Source organism: Haliotis cracherodii, unplaced genomic scaffold, assembly GCF_022045235.1.
Source record: "Haliotis cracherodii isolate W230 unplaced genomic scaffold, xgHalCrac1.p SCAF_7, whole genome shotgun sequence".
Lineage (NCBI taxonomy): Eukaryota > Metazoa > Mollusca > Gastropoda > Lepetellida > Haliotidae > Haliotis > Haliotis cracherodii.
This window is the reverse complement of record NW_027266330.1, coordinates 57,717,214-57,738,335: the sequence shown is the minus strand read 5'-3', so window position 1 is coordinate 57,738,335 and position 21,122 is coordinate 57,717,214. Positions and strand designations below refer to the sequence as shown.

At 44.1% G+C, this 21,122-nt stretch overlaps 1 protein-coding gene across 11 annotated transcripts in view; it reads right to left on the bottom strand.

Annotated features, from left to right (window-relative positions):
* Positions 1 to 21,122, bottom strand: part of LOC139448502 (peripheral plasma membrane protein CASK-like) — a 483,162-nt gene that overhangs the window by 298,635 nt on the left and 163,405 nt on the right. For all 11 annotated transcript variants that reach the window (XM_071230056.1, XM_071230052.1, XM_071230057.1 and 8 more), the window contains one exon: positions 14,746 to 14,851. In XM_071230056.1, coding sequence (XP_071086157.1) covers positions 14,746 to 14,851 — 106 coding nt within the window. The remainder of the gene's footprint in view (positions 1 to 14,745; positions 14,852 to 21,122) is intronic.

Here is a 21,122-nt window from a genome sequence, read left to right as displayed (position 1 = left end):
TATCATATGGTTGCAGCATTCACTACTACAGCTGTAGGACTGTTATCATATGGTTGCAGCATTCACTACTACAGCTGTAGGACTGTTATCATATGGTTGCAGCATTCACTACTACAGATGTAGAACTGTTATCATACATGGTAAACAAAAACAGTTTTAATATATTTTTTATGCGTGAAAGTAAATATGAAACTCAGTTTCACGGTATTAAGATATCCTGAAAATATTTAACATCTATACTTTTTTAGCTCAATATAGATATAGCAGTGCTACATTTTAAGATATGTTGTTGTCATAGCAACAGTTGCAACCATGTGATAACTCCATATCACCTTTTTCCATGAGGATATCCATTTAGCAGTGCTAGAATATATATACCGTATTCTATGTAATAAGCACCCAGGTTGCTCTCAAAATTAGAACCAGGGGGCTCTTATTGGAATATAATTTTGGTGAAAAAAAACAGAGTTAAAAGATAAATTTTGTGGTTTATGCTGACAGCCTGAAATGTTTATATACGACAGATATACTTTTCCAGAATTTAATTGCCCATTATTAAGGGAGCATACAACAAACGAATGCGTATTTACGCGAATAAATAAGTCTTGTGTACATTGATCAATCGGAAAGGGTGCTAATTGGGATTGTTCACTAGCCAATATATTAGCAAATATCGCCTTGGGCGCTTACTAGAGCGGGGCACTTATTACATCGAATACGGTATGTATGTCATGCTGACAGTTGCACCCATGTCATAAACAGTGTTATTAAATGGTTGCAACCGTCACTATTACAACAACATGTACGGACATATATTAATGGTTAAAAAATGCAGTACCACACTGAAATATAAGAATAAGAGTGAACACAGATGGTAACAATGTGTACGGCGTGATATGATATAGGCAATATTGCCTCATCATCACATGTATATGATGTAATTGTTAATTGATCATTGATTACAATGGTGTAACGTGCTTACATACATACTCGACCCGTGAAGATCCGGGGTAGAATAGGTCTTCAGCAACGCATGCTTCATGTAAAAAGCAACAATGCTTGTCGTAAGAGGCGACTAACGGGATCGGGTGGTCAGGTCTGCTGACTTGGTTGACACATCCCGAATGCGTGGATCGATGCTCATGATGTCAAACATAGCACTGTCTGGTCCAGACTTGATTGTTTTCAAACCACCGTCACACAGCTGTAATATTGCTGAGTGGGGCGTTAAAAAAACCCAAAACAACAAAAAACGTACGATTTCCCTAGAAAGCAAACTCAACATGCAACAACACTTACAGTCAAACTGACCTCATATGCTCCACACAACTGCTTCCCTTTGCAGTCACCACAGATACTGACGGAACTTTCACTCAGCACTCCTATCAATATATCACACTGCAATAACCATCACCGTAATCCTTCTCCATTACCTTATGGGAATCCTATATCATGGACATGGATTCTTTTTACCAATAATTCGCCCCCTAAATGATGGATTGACTGTGAAGTATATCCTCAGCATAACCACACAATCCACAGTGGCCTTCACGATCAGTAGCAGGTCTGGTGTCAAAAAAGGTAAATATAGCTTAATATTACATAAGCTTGGGGAAATATGCTAGAAATAGCCTGAATAGCTACAGGATACAATGTGCCATCCATCATTTTGTTACAATTAGGAAGCCATAAGCAAGCTCGGCAATATCAAATTAGTTTCAAACTTTGGGCATATTTCTTCTCGATATCCATACGTTCATATGAAGGAAAAAGGGAAATGTTTCATAAATCGCCAAAAAACCTCTCTTGAACAAGAAACATCGTAAGACAACGCTGACCTTTCTAAAGGCCAGTTATGTATGTCACGACCATGATCCTTGAAGAACGTTTTTGACGTTCCGAAAATTGAGTCTATATTTAAAGCTTTAACAACATTGATCACGAGAATGTCAGAAGCTGCTGCTGCAATCACTTGGCGGAGATGTTATCCCATAGAAACCTGATTAATACAAGCTTTACATGGGCTTGAATTCCATACATAGTTCTTGTGATATCATCATTTTCAGGGAACACATTACAGGAAGCAAAAATGCCCCATAACTTAGACTTACGAGATCGTAGCATGAAGGGAGAAATTACCGAACTCAATAACTAACTGCCCCTGTGTTAGATGGGTAAGAAATCACTGACGCAATCTGCCAGTGGTACATTATCCAGATTTATTTGTCCATACCATCAGTTATGTTTTGCCTGAGAGGTGAAAACAGCTTGAAACTAGCAAGGGATTTGTTTTTTTCACCACAAAGCAACAAGTTATTTGTTTGATGTTTGTGGCTGTTTCTACTCCTGCCAATCATTGGTACTAGGGAGGAAATCTCAAGTCCCTAGATAAGATTCAGTGCCACTGACCTGAAGAATCTCGCCATATCAATGTCTCACATGAAAGGGGAGTATCCCCATTGTCAGAATGTCATTGGCTCAAATACAAGGGGAGATTCACCATTGTCAGAATGTCATTGGCTCAAATACAAGGGGAGATTCACCATTGCCACAATGTTGCTGTCTTACAACTAGCCATGCAGGGAACAGGATTTCATTTGATGTAAATACAATACTATACCGTGTTCAACGTAATAAGCGCCCCGCTCTAATAAGCGCCCACGGTGATATTTACTAATATATTGGCCAGTGAACAATCCCAATTAGCAACCCTTCCGATTGATCAGTGTACACAAGACTTATTTATTCGCGTATGATACGCACTCGTGTGATATGTGCACACTAAATTATGGGCAATTAAATTCTGGAAAAATATATCTGTTGTACATAAACATTTCAGGCTGTCAGCACAAACCACGATATTTATCTTTCAACTCTGTTTTTTTTCACTAAAATAATATTCCAATAAGAGCCCCCTTTTTCTGATTTTGAGAGCGCCCTGGGCGCTTATTACATCGAATACGGTACGTTGTTAAGAGTGTCCCAACACAGTCACAATTCATCAGGTAAACTAGTATGAGGCTGATTTACTGTCAGGTCTTGGGGAATTCTCTGACATGTTCATCAGACTTGTGATAAGAGAAGTGTTTGGGCCAATTATTAGCCATCAAAGATGTATAGAGTTTATACACCAAGTGGGTGATACGAGCGCCTGAATGAAGTTCGAGGTGTCATCTCAGTAACGGCATCTGTCATCCTGCCTGCGTGTTACTTGAGGTGTGGTGAGGTGAAATGGGGTTTAACATCGCATCCAAGATTATTGCACTTATATAGATAGCGACGTGCATGTATATGTGTGTATGGCTGCTTGTACTAGTCCGGACTGATGCCGATTTATAGTGCTAGCTCACTGACATACCATGCCGCAGTTTAACATGAATATGCCACTCAGACAGTATACTGACTCCGAGCCGACCAGTCCTTGTTTTAGCCCTTTAATGCCAAGCGCCAGACAGTGTAACAACAAGTACCATCCTTTAACGTCTTTTGGTATGACGCGTCTGTGGATCGAACCCCTGACCTTCCGTTTTGTTTTCGGACGCTCTACCACTAGACCAAGGAGGCGCTCCAGGAGACAATCAGGAGGTACTGGGGGACAATCAGGAGGTACTGGGGAGGTACTGGGGGACAATCAGGAGGTACTGGGGGACAATCAGGAGGTCCTGGGGGACAATCAGGAGGTACTGGGGAGGTACTGGGGGACAATCAGGAGGTACTGGGGGACAATCAGGAGGTACCGGGGAGGTACTGGGAGACAATCAGGAGGTACTGGGGAGGTACTGGGGGACAATCAGGAGGTACTGGGGGACAATCAGGAGGTACTGGGGAGGTACTGGGGGACAATCAGGAGGTACTGGGGGACAATCAGGAGGTACCGGGGAGGTACTGGGAGACAATCAGGAGGTCCTGGGGGACAATCAGGAGGTACTGGGGAGGTACTGGGAGACAATCAGGAGGTACTGGGGGACAATCAGGAGGTACTGGGGAGGTACTGGGAGACAATCAGGAGGTACTGGGGAGGTACTGGGGGACAATCAGGAGGTACTGGGGGACAATCAGGAGGTACCGGGGAGGTACTGGGAGACAATCAGGAGGTACTGGGAGACAATCAGGAGGTACTGAGGGACAATCAGGAGGTACTGGGGAGGTACTGGGGGACAATCAGGAGGTACTGGGGGACAATCAGGAGGTACCGGGGAGGTACTGGGAGACAATCAGGAGGTACTGGGGAGGTACTGGGGGACAATCAGGAGGTACTGGGGGACAATCAGGAGGTACCGGGGAGGTACTGGGAGACAATCAGGAGGTCCTGGGGGACAATCAGGAGGTACTGGGGAGGTACTGGGAGACAATCAGGAGGTACTGGGGGACAATCAGGAGGTACTGGGGAGGTACTGGGGGACAATCAGGAGGTCCTGGGGGACAATCAGGAGGTACTGGGGAGGTACTGGGAGACAATCAGGAGGTACTGGGGGACAATCAGGAGGTACTGGGGGACAATCAGGAGGTACCGGGGAGGTACTGGGAGACAATCAGGAGGTACTGGGAGACAATCAGGAGGTACTGAGGGACAATCAGGAGGTACTGGGGAGGTACTGGGGGACAATCAGGAGGTACTGGGGGACAATCAGGAGGTACCGGGGAGGTACTGGGAGACAATCAGGAGGTACTGGGGAGGTACTGGGGGACAATCAGGAGGTACTGGGGGACAATCAGGAGGTACTGGGGAGGTACTGGGGGACAATCAGGAGGTACTGGGGGACAATCAGGAGGTACCGGGGAGGTACTGGGAGACAATCAGGAGGTCCTGGGGGACAATCAGGAGGTACTGGGGAGGTACTGGGAGACAATCAGGAGGTACTGGGGGACAATCAGGAGGTACTGGGGAGGTACTGGGGGACAATCAGGAGGTACTGGGGGACAATCAGGAGGTACTGGGGGACAATCAGGAGGTCCTGGGGGACAATCAGGAGGTACTGAGGGACAATCAGGAGGTACCGGGGAGGTACTGGGAGACAATCAGGAGGTACCGGGGAGGTACTGGGGGACAATCAGGAGGTACTGGGGGACAATCAGGAGGTACTGGGGAGGTACTGGGGGACAATCAGGAGGTACTGGGGGACAATCAGGAGGTACCGGGGAGGTACTGGGAGACAATCAGGAGGTCCTGGGGGACAATCAGGAGGTACTGGGGAGGTACTGGGAGACAATCAGGAGGTACTGGGGGACAATCAGGAGGTACTGGGGAGGTACTGGGGGACAATCAGGAGGTCCTGGGGGACAATCAGGAGGTACTGAGGGACAATCAGGAGGTACCGGGGAGGTACTGGGAGACAATCAGGAGGTACCGGGGAGGTACTGGGGGACAATCAGGAGGTACTGGGGGACAATCAGGAGGTACTGGGGAGGTACTGGGGGACAATCAGGAGGTACTGGGGGACAATCAGGAGGTACCGGGGAGGTACTGGGAGACAATCAGGAGGTACTGGGAGACAATCAGGAGGTACTGGGGGACAATCAGAAGGTACCGGGGAGGTACTAGGGGACAATCAGGAGGTACTGGGGAGGTACTGGGAGACAATCAGGAGGTACTGGGGAGGTACTGGGGGACAATCAGGAGGTACTGGGGGACAATCAGGAGGTACTGGGGAGGTACTGGGGGACAATCAGGAGGTACTGGGGGACAATCAGGAGGTACCGGGGAGGTACTGGGAGACAATCAGGAGGTACTGGGGGACAATCAGGAGGTACTGGGGAGGTACTGGGAGACAATCAGGAGGTACTGGGGGACAATCAGGAGGTACCGGGGAGGTACTGGGAGACAATCAGGAGGTACTGGGAGACAATCAGGAGGTACTGGGGGACAATCAGGAGGTACCGGGGAGGTACTGGGGGACAATCAGGAGGTACCGGGGAGGTACTGGGAGACAATCAGGAGGTACTGGGGAGGTACTGGGGGACAATCAGGAGGTACTGGGGGACAATCAGGAGGTACTGGGGAGGTACTGGGGGACAATCAGGAGGTACTGGGGGACAATCAGGAGGTACCGGGGAGGTACTGGGAGACAATCAGGAGGTACTGGGGGACAATCAGGAGGTACTGGGGAGGTACTGGGAGACAATCAGGAGGTACTGGGGGACAATCAGGAGGTACTGGGGGACAATCAGGAGGTACTGGGGAGGTACTGGGAGACAATCAGGAGGTACTGGGGGACAATCAGGAGGTACTGGGAGACAATCAGGAGGTACTGAGGGACAATCAGGAGGTACCGGGGGACAATCAGGAGGTACTGGGGAGGTACTGGGAGACAATCAGGAGGTACTGGGAGACAATCAGGAGGTACCGGGGAGGTACTGGGAGACAATCAGAGGTACTGGGAGACAATCAGGAGGTACTGGGGAGGTACTGGGAGACAATCAGGAGGTACTGGGAGACAATCAGGAGGTACTGGGAGACAATCAGGAGGTACTGGGGGACAATCAAGAGGTACTGGGGAGGTACTGGGAGACAATCAGAGGTACTGGGGAACAATCAGGAGGTACTGGTGGGAAAAATGAATAGTTTGGTTTGTGGAAAATACCCCAAAAGTTTAACACGGCTTTTAACAGCATTGCAGCTATATCACGGTGTGTCAGCTTAATGTGGGAGGAAAGCACAAAGTGATGCAGGTCTCAGACATTTACCACTTCGGAAATGGCAATGGAATCACCATGGCGGAATGGAGTCACTGGGCCAGGACACAAAATTGTGACCATCCAAGCCAGGCCCCCTAATGGGGTCTATTTTACCCTTGAATGGTACAATGGTAGTGAAGCTGTTTTTCATTATTTGTTAATGACTGATTATCAGTGTCTGTTTGACCATAAGATGACCATCAACACACTTAGACAGTCATGTCACGGTGGTCAACAATCAAATGATATAGTTTGCTTCTCAAACAGCTTCCACCTACCCCCCCAAATTCGAGACAATGGGGCTTGACTGTAGTTTTGTTTGTTTGTTTGTTTTAAATGCTGCACTCAGCAATATTCCAGCTATAAGACGCAGTATGTAAATAATCGAATCTGGACCAGACAAACCAGTGACTGACATCATGAGCATCAATCTAAACAATTGGGATACGATAACATGCATCAACCAATTCGCCAAGCCTGACCACCCGATCCCGTTAGTCGCCTCTTACGACAAGCATAGTCGCCTTGACTGTAGTTAACATATTTGTCTCGTTGAAAAAGGACAAAATACAGACTCTGGAGATGAGAAAAAGAAGGTTTACACACATCCTACACTGAGTGAGTGAGTATGATTTTACGCCGCTTTTAGCAATATTCCAGCAAAATCGCAGCAGGGGACACCAGGAATAAGCTTCACACATTGTATCCATGTCGGGAATCGAAACCTGGGTCTTCGGCGTGACGAGCCAATGCTTTAACCACCAGGCTATCCGTCCGCCAACCAACATCCTATAGACTAGTCTTTAAAAATACCAAATTTCTGAGGCTGCCACATGGTATCATTACCGTTCCATTAAGGTTTAATCAACTCCACACTTTCATCTTATAACTTCTTCTTTGTTCATGAACAATGGCGTCGTTGATTATAAAGGGAATCTTTGACAGTCTGTTAATACAGTCACGAGATCGCTACTTCCAAGGAAAGGAGACGGCAACTGTCGACTACGTCACAATGGGCACAGTGTTTCTGCTGGAAGGCGTTTGAGATCGTACACCACCCATGGAATAATCTAGTTATCCAATACAGAGAATACAAAGGTGGGATAATGTCGGGATGTGTTTCCAACCAACATAACATTTCATTAGAGAAGCATCCAATTCTGAAATCAGTCGTCAAACAGAAGCTATACTGTTGGAAAGAAAAACGGGAACAATAAGAAGGAAACAGTTTCCTCATTTTTCATAGGTTTTCCTCAATTTGCGTTGGTCATTTTGGTTATAATAATACAACATGTCTGGTTCGGACAAACTGGGGACCTCAGTCTGTTTGTTTGTTGTTGAACCCCACTCTTAGCAATATTCCAGCTATGTGACAGTGGTCTGTAAATAATCGAGTCTGGACCAGACAATCTAGTGATAGTTGTCTGTTTGTCTGTTGTTTAATGCCGCACTCAGCAATATTCCAGCTATATGACGGCGGTCTGTAAATAATCGAGTCTGGACCAGACAATCTAGTGATAGTTGTCTGTTTGTCTGTTGTTTAATGCCGCACTCAGCAATATTCCAGCAATATGACAGCGGTCTGTAAATAATCGAGTCTGAACCAGACAATCTAGTGCTAGTTGTCTGTTGTTTAACGCCACTCTCAGCAATATTCCAGCTATATGACAGCAGTCTGCAAACAATCAAGTTGGGACCAGACAATCCAGTGATTGGCATCATGCATGTGCTTCGATCTACACATCTTGGATACATTGGTATGCATCAACCAAGTCAGTGAGCCTCAGTCATGCTTCCCAATACACTAAGCTGCATCTTACAACTAGCCCAGATTGCAAAGGAGACACAATTGATGGATAACAACTTCATAATACTACTGCAAAGGCGAAAAATAAAAATAAAGAATTCGATCAGCATTAATAAGTCAGTCTTGCTTGACAACGGTCATCCATAAATTGTGTCTACTTTATAAAATAAAGAAGTTGTTGTCCATACACTGGGTCTACTTTGCCAGTCATCTACCTCTAAGAATTAACTATCCAACAATATAGCATGGACTGCTGGGGACAAGTCCAACCAAGGACCCCACGGATCTGTCCCTCTCTGAAGACACAGATTCACTTCCTCACATGAGTTCAATGACCACTGCCACAATCTGGTTGAAAATGTGATCAAACCACAACCATTCTCTCCCGATTATGTTTCTAGGTTTGTCAGCACCATACCCGTGCTTGTGGGTTTCATCATAGTGGTAAATAATTGAGACTGGGCCAGACAGTCCAGTGATTAATATCATGAGCATGGATCCATGCAATTGGGATACGATGACATGCATCAACCGAGTCAGCGAGCCTGACCACCTATTCATCAAGTGATAGGTCAACACTGATCATGTGACAAGTCAATATTCGAGATCAGAGTCACATGATTTGGGTGTCTACATTTAATGTATTGTTTCATTAAATGGTATGGATTAACCAACGGAATTGCAAGATTCTTAATAGAAGTAAAACAATGTCACGTATTTTGAGTCCAAGAAAAACTTGAGATGAAATTAAAGTAAACACTCGAATTCTGTTACATCGAATTTCAAATATTATTCACCTGTTAAATAAATTCAATTTCCAATAAACTAAAAACGTCATGTTTATTGTTTGAAGTTAAATATTTGAAATAACCTAATCAAGGTGTTTGGTGACAAACGACAAGACACATCACTTGCCTGTTTGTCCTCTAATCCATATTTCACACTTTGTAAATATTAACACTGCAAAAAATACAAACTTCAATATTTTCTATCCAAAACACTTAACCAGAAAATTTAAATGGCAGCTAATCGGATTGCTTCAATCACTACATGATGACTAAACCCAAGCTAATAAACATCTTCCGAAAATAATGTCCAATCAAAACATAATCCAATCGATGAGCATTACGTTAAAATTCTTGTCAAAATACGTCCGCGGCAAGACAGCGCTCTGGGGTACCCATAGTCGTGTGACTGGGCTGGGAGGCAGTCATAATTCATTGACACAATTCACGCACCGAGCATCAACATTATCCACACATCAAATTGTCAATGGGCTTATTTTGGCACATGGTTGGAATCAATATTTGAGTGGGTCAATATATGAAACTGGTGCACCTTGACAGCAACAACAGCAACAACAGCAACAACAGCGACACGGCTTTAGAAATGTATGAAATAGATGGCCTGAGATTGTAGCATTATTTGGGACCTTGATAACAAGATGTCTCACATTCAGGTTACATGTTACACTACGGTTGGTTTGTTGTTTAACGCCGCCCTCAGCAATATTCCAGCTATATGACGGCCATTCACTACAGAATATCGTTGTACCTGACACAGAGGCCTAGGGGGTCTTGGAGAGGTTTGTCCTAAAAGTTATTTAGAATATTCATCATCATCGTCATCATCATCATATAAAATAATAATAACAATAACAATAATAACAAGGGGAAAAGTGAGCAGGGCTCACTAACATCCCTGACTTTAACTCAAGATTCTTAATATCTGGGCACCTAAATACATTGTTTGTTTGTTTGTTTGTTGTTGAACTCCGCACTCAGCAATATTCCAGCTATATGACGGCGGTCTGTAAATAATCGAGTCTGGACCAGACAATCCAGTGATTGACAACATGAGCATCAATCCATGCTATTGGGATCAATCACTTGCATCAACCAAGTCAGCAAGCCTTACCACCCAATCCCATTCGTCGCCTGTTATGACAAAAGTAGTCGCCTTACAATCCATTGTAATAGAGACTGACTGTGTCGGTAGCTACAAGATCAACATCATCTCAGGATGCAGCTAGATATCTGGTATACAGTCACATGCACATGTCTTCACTTCGGAGAAGGCTTTTGTTCTCTTCCCAAGGGACTGCATTTGATAGAAAGGGTAATAGTTGACATTTTTTCTGGGATGTTTGTGTTTGTGTGTTTGTTTGTGTATTTGTTTATTTGTTTGTCTGTGTGTATACACCCAAGCATGACGTACTAGACACCAATTCCAACCCAGATACCCACAGTAAGACAACCATGACATACTGGACACACATTCCAACCCAGATACCACAGTAAGACAAGCATGACGTACTAGACACCCATTCCAACCCAGACACCCACTTGAAGACAAGCATGACTTCTTAGACACCCATTCCAACCAAGACACCCACAAGAAGACATCCATGACTTACTGGACACCCATTCCAACCCAGACACCCACAGGAAGACAACCATGACTTCTTAGACACCCATTCCAACCCAGATACCCACAGGAAGACAACCATGACGTACTAGACACCCATTCCAACCCAGATACCCACTTGAAGACAACCATGACGTACTAGACACCAATTCCAACCCAGATACCCACAGGAAGACAACCATGACGTACTGGACACCAATTCCACCCCAGATACCAAGACGACATCCATGAGGTACTGGATTGTCACCGACTGGACTAACTTATCTCCCATTCAACTGACACACACACAAACAGGCATGTGTGACAGTCAGCATCAGCTCACACTGTGAGGCTTCCTGTCATGTAATCATCAGCAGCTCTTTACAGCCACTGCTGATACGCTTCCACTCTCAACAACAGTGTCGTGTTCTCGGCACACAACAGCAGCAAACATTGGTCAACTGTTCTACATCATGAACCAATCAGAACAAGTCAGGAAAAAACACCTTCCTACTTCAGCAACAGTGATGACGAAGACACAATGATGCTCATATAGCATTCTGAAAACTTTTCCCTCAGAACAAATCATTTTTTTAGTTTCAGTGAATGTTTCATTTTGGAAGGATTGACTAAGAGGGCATTGCCACAGCAACAGCCATCAGCAAAAGACTATTTTAGATATAAGAGCACTAGAAAAGGCGAGGAGCCAATGGGCATTCGGTTCTTGGGTCACATGTACTACAATCACATCCCAATAACGTACTTCAAGCTTACACATCAATGCTGCTCAAGAATTACAGAGCAGTGGGTTTGTGGGCCTGGAGTGGAAAGTGAAAAAGTGACATTTCTACAAGGTATCCACTGTATATGCTGACGTGCTAATCACGGAGGTGAGGTGAAATGGGGTTTAACATTGCGTCCACGATTATTGCACTTACATAGGAACAGGCATGCTCATGTGTCTTTGAGTGTTGCTGCTTGTACTAGTCCGGACTGATGCCGATTTATAATGCTAGATCACTGAGATACCATGCCGCAGTTTAACATGAATACCCCACTCAGACACAGTATACTGACTCCAAACCGACCAGTCCTTGTTTTAGCCCCTTAATGCCGAGCGCCAGACAGGGTAACAACAAGTACCATCAGTGTAAGAATACAAGCCAAACCCTGCCCATTCCGATATCAGCCATCTTGAGGCAAGGAGGTTAAAAGTGGACTATACACATCCTTTACAAATCGTGAAGTCGACTGAAATATGCAAGTTCAAATCCTTGATGTTATAGGATTTTGATTGGACTATGCATAGACTTCTTAGTCCAGCGAAAATGTAACTCCAGAATTCCAGCCTTGTTCTGCAAGCGTGGAAACTAGACTTTTTCAGGAAGTTAACTCCCTTGACTGGTGCGGAGATGCTTACCAACCAATCAGCCAATCAGCCAATCGGCTTTCACTTTTTCAATTTGTGGAAAAATTCTTCATAGCCAATCAAATGCCACGGAATCACTTTCTATATATTCATTTTACCTTTTCCTAAAGGCGACTGTGCTTTGTTTGAAGCCGACACTGATTCCAAGCAGATGCGAGTTTGTAGTAATTTTGTGTCCTTGGTATAGGATGCTAAATTTCTTATCAACATGTCATGATGGATGAATTTCCTTTGACCCATTTATTAGCAGCAGTTTTTCAGAATGTTCTCAGGTTACTTGGAAATTGAGTGGTTTCCTCATGTTATGGGTTTGAATCCCTGACTGGTAATGATAATGATTCATGGTTTGTAAGTACCGATTCCTTCAGTCATGGGTTTTTACCTCAGAGACGGGTATTGTTTTGCATAATTATATAGATATTCTACTACATAATGCTGTGAGGTGCATGACAAATTCTTTTCGTCTCAAAGTGACTGTATATATCGTTAGCTCTCCATTAGGCTTCGATGACAGGACATGGACGATTAATATGCAAATAAGGTAAAGAGCAAAGGACGAGGTGCAGTTGAACCACGCAAATATTGATGTAAATTCTTACATAACTCTGAAAAACACACCGATGTGACACATATTATATTGAAGATAACACTTTCTGAGTAAAGTACAGATTCTCGTACTTTTTGGGGTCGGACTTTGGTGGCTGAGTAGGTAAGATAGCTGACTTTGTGCGCTGGCGATTAGGAGCCTCACTCTTGCAGGATGGGTTCGAATCCCGGACGGGACTCAACCCCCAAAAGTATGAGAATCTGTACTTCACTCAGAAAGTGTTATCCCAAATACAACATTTGTTACATTTGACCACTTTCTAAATGGCATTGTGAATTCATAGCTTTCAGCCATGGGAGCTGTGCCAATTTCAACTTGTCAGAGGGGTACTCAACGTACGTGATCTAGACTACAAGTTGTCGGACTTTCATTTTTGTGGAAGCCTCAGTACCAAGGCTGTGTGGGTTAGATCGCTGACTTTGTGTGCTGGCAATTAGTTGCCTCACCCTGGCAGTGTAGGTTCGAATCTCGGATGCGACTCAACCCAAAAAAGTACGAGAATCTGTACTTCACTCAGAAAGTGTTATCCCAAATATAACATTTGTTACATTTGACCGCTTTCCAAATGGCATTGTGTGTTCAAAGACCATAATGGTAAACTATTGTTCCTATCTTGGGATGTCTTTGGCCAGACAGACGTTTTGTATGATGGAGAATTATTTCTGATCGAGTAATCTGTCCATGCAGTCATGTTCATTCATCAACACTTCCGCAAACATGGCCCTAAATTATACGTTGAATGAAGCACTGATGGCCAAGCCTCTACAAGCAAATTAAGTCACGCTAATTAAGTCTAGGTATCATACCAAATATTATCCACTGGCTTCACTTCGCCACGCTGAATCTTTACATCAAATCAGGTGCTTGCATTAGCATAGCCCTTGCCCAGGGATGACACGAACTATCAGACCGATCTCTCTGTATCTTTCTCACAGGCAATTGAATATAGCTAGATTGTAGAATTTCTGTATCTAATTTAAAATACTAATGATGTTGTACAATTCCATTAGAATGCTTGTTTTGTTTGATAAAGCGTAAATGCTGGAAAAGTCTTGATGTTTTATGAACCAAAAACCTTACAGTGCGACTTTTCATGTGTGACCTTAAGTCATGAGTGAGTGAGTTTGGTTTTACGCCGCTTTTAGCAATATTCCAGCAATATCACGGCGGGGGACACCAGAAATGGGCTTCACAAAATGTACCCATGTCGGGAATCGAACCCGGGTCTTCGGCGTGACGAGCGAACGCTTTAACCACTAGGCTACCCCACCGCCCCCCCTTAAGTCATGCCAGTCATCCAGGAGAAACGTGTCCAGATGAATGTTAGTTTGTTTGTTGTTTAGCACTGCACTCAGCAATATTCCAGCTATATGACGGCAGTCTGTAAATAACGTAGTCTGGACCAGACAATCCAGTGATTGACATCATGAGCATCTTAATGATAGATACGTAGCTCATGCCTGACCACCCAATCCCGTTAGTCTCCTCTTACGACAAGCAAAGTCGCCTTTTAGGCCTATTCTACCCGGATCTTCATGGGGTACAAGCATGGGTTGCTGAAGACCTATTCTGCCCCGGATGTGATAACATCCAATACTGACCATGTCCTTGACCACACACCTGGACTGTGCATGGAGAACATATATATCCTATGTGATAACAAGCAATACTGACCATGTCCAATACCACACTCATGGACAGTGCATGGAGAACATATATATCCTATGTGATAACAACCAATACTGACCATGTCCAATACCACACACCTGGACTCAGGCATGGAGAACATATATATCCTATGTGATAACAAACAATACTCACTATTCGAAGACCATATACAGCATGCCCTCCGAGCTGTAGGTCTCCAGGAGCTCCACAATGTGGGGATGCTTCAGCATGTGACAGATACTGGCCTCTCGCTTCAGATCTACAACACAAGAGCAGCAGCATTACACCTGAGTTATCTCTGCCTCCGTATCATCTCATCAGGATGGTTTATACACTTGAATATTCCATTCCTTCCATTTCATCAAACACTGTACCCTGTTGAGCTGGATAATTTGGAAATTGAGTCTTAATAGGGCAAAGCCCTAGGAGGTGGTTTGAAATTTTTACACAAGGATAAATTTCAATTATTGTCTGTATTTTGCCTACTGGGCGAAACGCAATCTATTCCAACCTGGAAAACATTAGTAATACAAACTTTTTGCTTGAAGCAGGAATATTTAGTATTTGACATATTCCAAATTGAAATAATCTACAAATATAAAAAGTACCACGGAGGCGGTCCCATACCTACGGTGGCCCATAAGGGACATGGAGTCTGTTTTTCAATATTTTGATGTTTAACTTACTTTTATCTGAACCTTTTGCAAATTAACACAATCTGCCATACAAATATGTGATAAACCATGTATAAAAACATCTGAAAACATAGAAAATGTACTTTTAAGTAGCTTTTGAGTCGCTGAAATGTGAAGTGAAAATGTCAAAAACTAAAATTGAAATGTCAAAAACCAAAACGAAAAGGTCAAAAACTAAAATGAATACACAGTAAACTATTTCCACCGCGGTGTAAATAGTATCACCGCGGTGGAAATAGTTTTTACCGCGGTGGAAATATTATCACCGCAGTGGGAATATTATCACCGCGGTGGAAATAGTTTTCTGTATTTTCATTTTAGTTTTTGACATTTTCGTTTCGTTTTTCAGCGATTCAATATCTTCTTTAAACATGATTTATCACATATTTGTAAGACAAATCGTGTTAATTTGCAAAAGGTTACGATAAATGTAAGTGAAATATCAAAATATGGAAAAACAGACTCCATGTCCCTTATGGGCCACCGTACATACCAGAATAAAATATGAATCGTGGTTGTGAGAGTGAGATGGGTTTATAACTACTTTTAACAGTATTCCAATTATATCACAGCGTGTCAGCTTAATATCAGAGGAAAGCCCGAAGTGATGCAGGTCTCAGACGTTTACCACTTTGGTGAAACCCAAGAGCACAGGTTGTGAGGTTAAGAGAGTCATGGTTACTCCCGGCGTTTACCTGCGCTAGGTTGGGATGATATGCATCAACCAAGTAAGCAAGCCTGACCACCAAATCCCCTTAGTCGTCTCTTACGACAAGCACGGGTTACTGAAGACCTATTCTACCCCAGATCTTCACGGCCACATGTAACACTGCCAGGCAAAGTCCATGTTTGGGGCATCAAGGAGGGAAAGACTTGGAAACAATGGATGTATTGGCTGACCTTGGGATTCTAACATACTTTGGCTCCAAAATCAAATTTTATTTTATCATCCTAGACTGGCTTCCACAGGAGATATGGCTTGGGTGAGATCAAGCGATTGCATCACAATGCTTTGCAGACAATAGTGACATCATCGGTTTCCATGATGTCACAATCAAATGACATCACTAACATGTCTGCATCTGAAGCAGGTTAACTGTACTATTTACACACAAGACACTGGTTACTAACGTTTACAAGCTGAAAAAGTTGGTTACTGATTTTGGATGATAAATAGAACCTCAGACCCTATGATCACCCAAATGACTACTTTAGTTTCCAACACGGCAGCAATCAAAATGTCAGAACAAGACTGGAAAAAATACAGTGTATAGCGGCCAGAAAAATATGAGTCCTATTTATCCTAGCTGAGACACCTTGTCCATGACCAAAGAGGGTATCCCGTCAGTGTGCAGAAACGTGTGCTACCAGTGCATCCTGGAATCTCTTTAAATAGGTTGCCAGGAAGTCCCCCGTCAATAACGTACAAGAGTTTTATCTGCTTCAATGCCCCATAAAAATAATTAACTAGGCCCCTGACCTACTTATAGATAACCCAGATTGATTGATTGAACGGCCAACTCAAGTTGTTGGCTCTATGATAATCTGCCAATAATTGGCGACTAATTACCCGACACCCAACCAAGGAACACTGCCCATTTTTAACGTCCATTGGCGCCATTTCAGCCTCTCACAGAAGACCATGTCCAGTCAGCACGATGATCCGAGCATCGCTGACCACAGATGGTCATCTTCATGGCTGTAAGACTCGGGCCAATGCGTCGTCGCAGCAAGCTTGATTCAAGTCATTAAGCACAAAATGACCTGTCTACAACCTGACATTGTATGAGGAAGACCAATCTTGTGGTTGATGATGACTCTAATCACTCCGAGACCATGTCTCAGATCCCACATTGTATTAATCACAATGTCTGGTACTGGGCACTAGACCATGGAACATAATTTCTCTTCAATGTGAGGTGAAATGGGGTTTAACGTTGCATTCAAGATTATTGCACCTATATGCAGCTTTAATGAACGGTCGATCATGAAATGAACATTAAATATTAAATGATATTTTCCCCCAGATATCGATTATGGGCTTCTACAGCCATTACGACCAATCATATCTCAATTATTATCGATGATCAGCACATCACAAGTTCGACATATGATTAACAATTTTTTAAATTTTAAATCGTTGGGAAACCTTAGGGAGCATCCATTCGATTTCTAGGGGTGGGGGTGGGGGTGGGGGTGTGTGTAAAATTGTTTGTTGGCAGTGGTGAAAATAATACCCAAACATCAATTTTTTGTGTTAATTGTGAAAATTATAAGATTGTTTGATTGTGCTCAGTAAATAAATTGTTTGATAGAGCTGGGAAAAAATATAATGTTCTAAAATAAAGTCACCCCTACAAATCAAATGGATGCATACCGACTCCCAGGCGACCAGTCCCTGTTTTATCCCCTTAATGCAGTGCACCAGGCAGGGTAACAACAAGTACCATTTTTTTTAAATCTTTGGTTTGATACAGGCTAGAATCGAACCAACAACCTAATCTTCACCAGATGAGATCACACTAAGTTTTGTTTGTTTTGTTTGTTTCTTGTTTAACGCAGCACTCAGCAATATTCCAGCTTTATAATAGAGTCTGGACCAGATAAGCCAGTGATTGACATTATGAGCATCGATCCCCGCAATTGGGATAAGATGACATGCATTATACCAAGTCAGTGAGCCTGACCAAACGATCCAGTTAGTCGCCTCTTACGACAAGCATAGTTGCCTCTTACAGCAAGCATGGGTTGCTGAAGACCTATTCTATAGCTACCACGGATCTTCACGGGGGACAAGCATGGGTTGCTGAAGACCTATTCTATAGCTACCACGGATCTTCACGGGGGACAAGCATGGGTTGCTGAAGACCAATTCTATAGCTACCACGGATCTTCACGGGGGACAAGCATGGGTTGCTGAAGACCAATTCTATAGCTACCACGGATCTTCACGGGGGACAAGCATGGGTTGCTGAAGACCTATTCTATAGCTACCACGGATATTCAAGGAGCCACTAAGTAGAGAAATGCTGTGATGGGGTGAATGCATGTTGTTGTACGCTGCAGTCAACAATGTTCCAGCATTAACACGTTAACCATTGATTGAGTCTGGACTAGAAAAACCAATGACTGAAAGCATGACCACCATTCCATGCTCTCGATGTTTGACAGAGTTTCATCTTGTTGCAGGCATTAGGGCCAGGAAACTGATGAACCATTCTGTGAGCAAAGAGTGACTTGTCACAGAGGCCTGCAATTCAACTGGTCCTGGAAAACCAGTGGTTGATAGCATGAACCAGCGATAGAAATTGGCACTTGTCCAATAGTCTTTGCCAAACTGCCTAATAGTTATGGTTTCATGAGGACTATTAGAAATTTGCCATTTTTAAGGGCTTTGCTGTATGTTATTATTATACGGACTAGTGAACGAAAACTGTTTGTGAACACAGTGAACATCTGAGCAGGTTGTGAACCCTCACTCAGTGAGGGCAGGGTTAGACACGGCCACTTGTCCGTCTGTCTGTGATAAGTTAAAATCTTGAGCTCCTTGTTCTTTTCTTCCAAAATCTAGTTATTTTGCAAAAACAACTTGTCCAAAGTGACCTCCAGGTTGAAATGAGCAATGGAACATCTACTCCTGTTGGGTTGGGTGACAATACCTTGAACCACATAATCAATACTAACAGACAAAATCAATACAAAACACATAGTAAGTACCAGATGTGTTAAAAAGATTGATCTGCGCAACCGCAGCCTCTGCATCTCTTAGAACTCATCTTTTACCATTAATTGATTTCAGAAATCATCAGCAGGGTGTGTGATCGATCACCAGGTTCGATCGAAGCAAGGACGTGACGGGCACTCGATCGGACGGGTTACAGGTAGCAGATTACAGACAAGGCATCGTTAACTAGGCAATACCTACAGTCCCATCCCGCATATATCTTCAATTATACACTCGAACGTCCATCATTGTCTCAGTGATGACAGGAACAGAACACCTAGACACAATCGATGCCAATATTCTGGTGAGCATTCATCATCTTCAGCCCACCCTCACGGCATCGTAATTCCGGTCCACTCCAAGAGGCAGTTCCTGTATGGTGACATCTACTTAGAGTTCTTCAGTGCCAGAGGAAATAAGGTAACTGCTACAGTGTGATGAAAGCTACTTGGAGCTCTCCAGTGGCGGAGGAAAGAAAGTCCTGGCACCATTGGTGTCATGTTAGGCTTGCACAAGAAGTAGATAACTCAACTTGTCATCTTGACTCAAGGTCAACGAGAAGTGATGAGATTAAGAAAAGAAACTGACATGAATAACAGCTGTCATAATATGCTGCCCTTGTTTTCCACAAGGAACTTTGAAAAGAAATATGACAAGACTATCAGATGAACAATTTCATATTAATATTGATGCTGTCATTACAAGAGTTTGATACGTGATTCAATAAACATATGACACTATTACACTTTTAATTGAGAATGTTCTTATCAAACAAATGATGACAAAACGGCAGCGGAGGCTAATGAAGCAAACGAGCATCAAAGCTGGCCATTAATCCAGCAATGGGAACCAATCAAGCTGTTTGCTCAAAGAGCACTGGAGCAGTCAAATTAAGATTTGCCCAAAATGCAGAGAGCAAAAAGTATGGATCATTAATTCCTAATAACTTAGGTGGGTGGGTGGATGGTAGGTTGGGTGAGTGAGTGAGTGAGTGAGTGAGTGAGTGAGTGAGTGAGTGAGTGAGTGAGTGAGTGAGTGAGTGGGTGGGTGGGTGGGTGGGTGGGTGGGTGGGTGGGTGGGTGGGTGGGTGAGTGAGTGAGTGGGTGGGTGGGTGGGTGGGTGGTGGGGTGGTGGGGTGGGTGAGTGAGTGGGTGGGTGGGTGGGTAGGTGAGTGAGTGAGTGAGTGAGTGAGTGGGTGGGTGAGTGAGTGAGTGGGTGGGTGGGTGAGTGGGTGAGTGAGTGAGTGAGTGAGTGAGTGGGTGGGTGGGTGGGTGGGTGAGTGAGTGAGTGAGTGGGTGGGTGGGTGGGTGGGTGGGTGAGTGAGTGAGTGAGTGAGAGGGTGAGTGAGTGAGTGAGTGAGTGAGTGAGTGAGTGAGTGAGTGAGTGAGTGAGTGGGTGGGTGGGTGGGTGAGTGAGTGAGTGAGTGAGTGGGTGGGTGGGTGGGTGGGTGGTGGGGTGGGTGAGTGAATGGGTGGGTGGGTGGGTAGGTGGGTGGGTGGGTAGGTGAGTGAGTGAGTGAGTGAGTGAGTGAGTGAGTGGGTGGGTGAGTGAGTGGGTGGGTGCGTGGGTGGGTGGGTGGGTGGGTGGGTGAGTGAGTGAGTGAGTGAGTGAGTGGGTGGGTGGGTGGGTGGGTGGGTGGGTGAGTGAGTGAGTGGGTGGGTGGGTGGGTGGGTGGGTGGGTGGGTGGGTGAGTGAGTGAGTGAGTGAGAGGGTGAGTGAGTGAGTGAGTGAGTGAGTGAGTTGGGGCTTACACTACTTTGGCCTGTCAGTTCAACGTGTGATTCAAGTCAATGTGACACAGGTCATACACATCTACCATTTTGGTGAAACCGATACGGAGGGTATGTTTCAGGAAGATCAGAAGCTATATGAAACCTCCGCTTTGATGTCTCAACACAAACTGCCAAGAATCGCACATTACTTACATCCCCAGCCAGTACTTATCACAGACAACATAAAGTAAATCGTGAAATTAATGCGTCTCCAAAAGAATGCAACCACTGGCCCCTAGCCAAAAATGCATCAGTGGAATTATATGAAGGGCGTTCAATAAGTTTTGCAACTTGGGCATTTGAGTTTATACTAACAATGTCAACTTGTGGCAGGTGTGA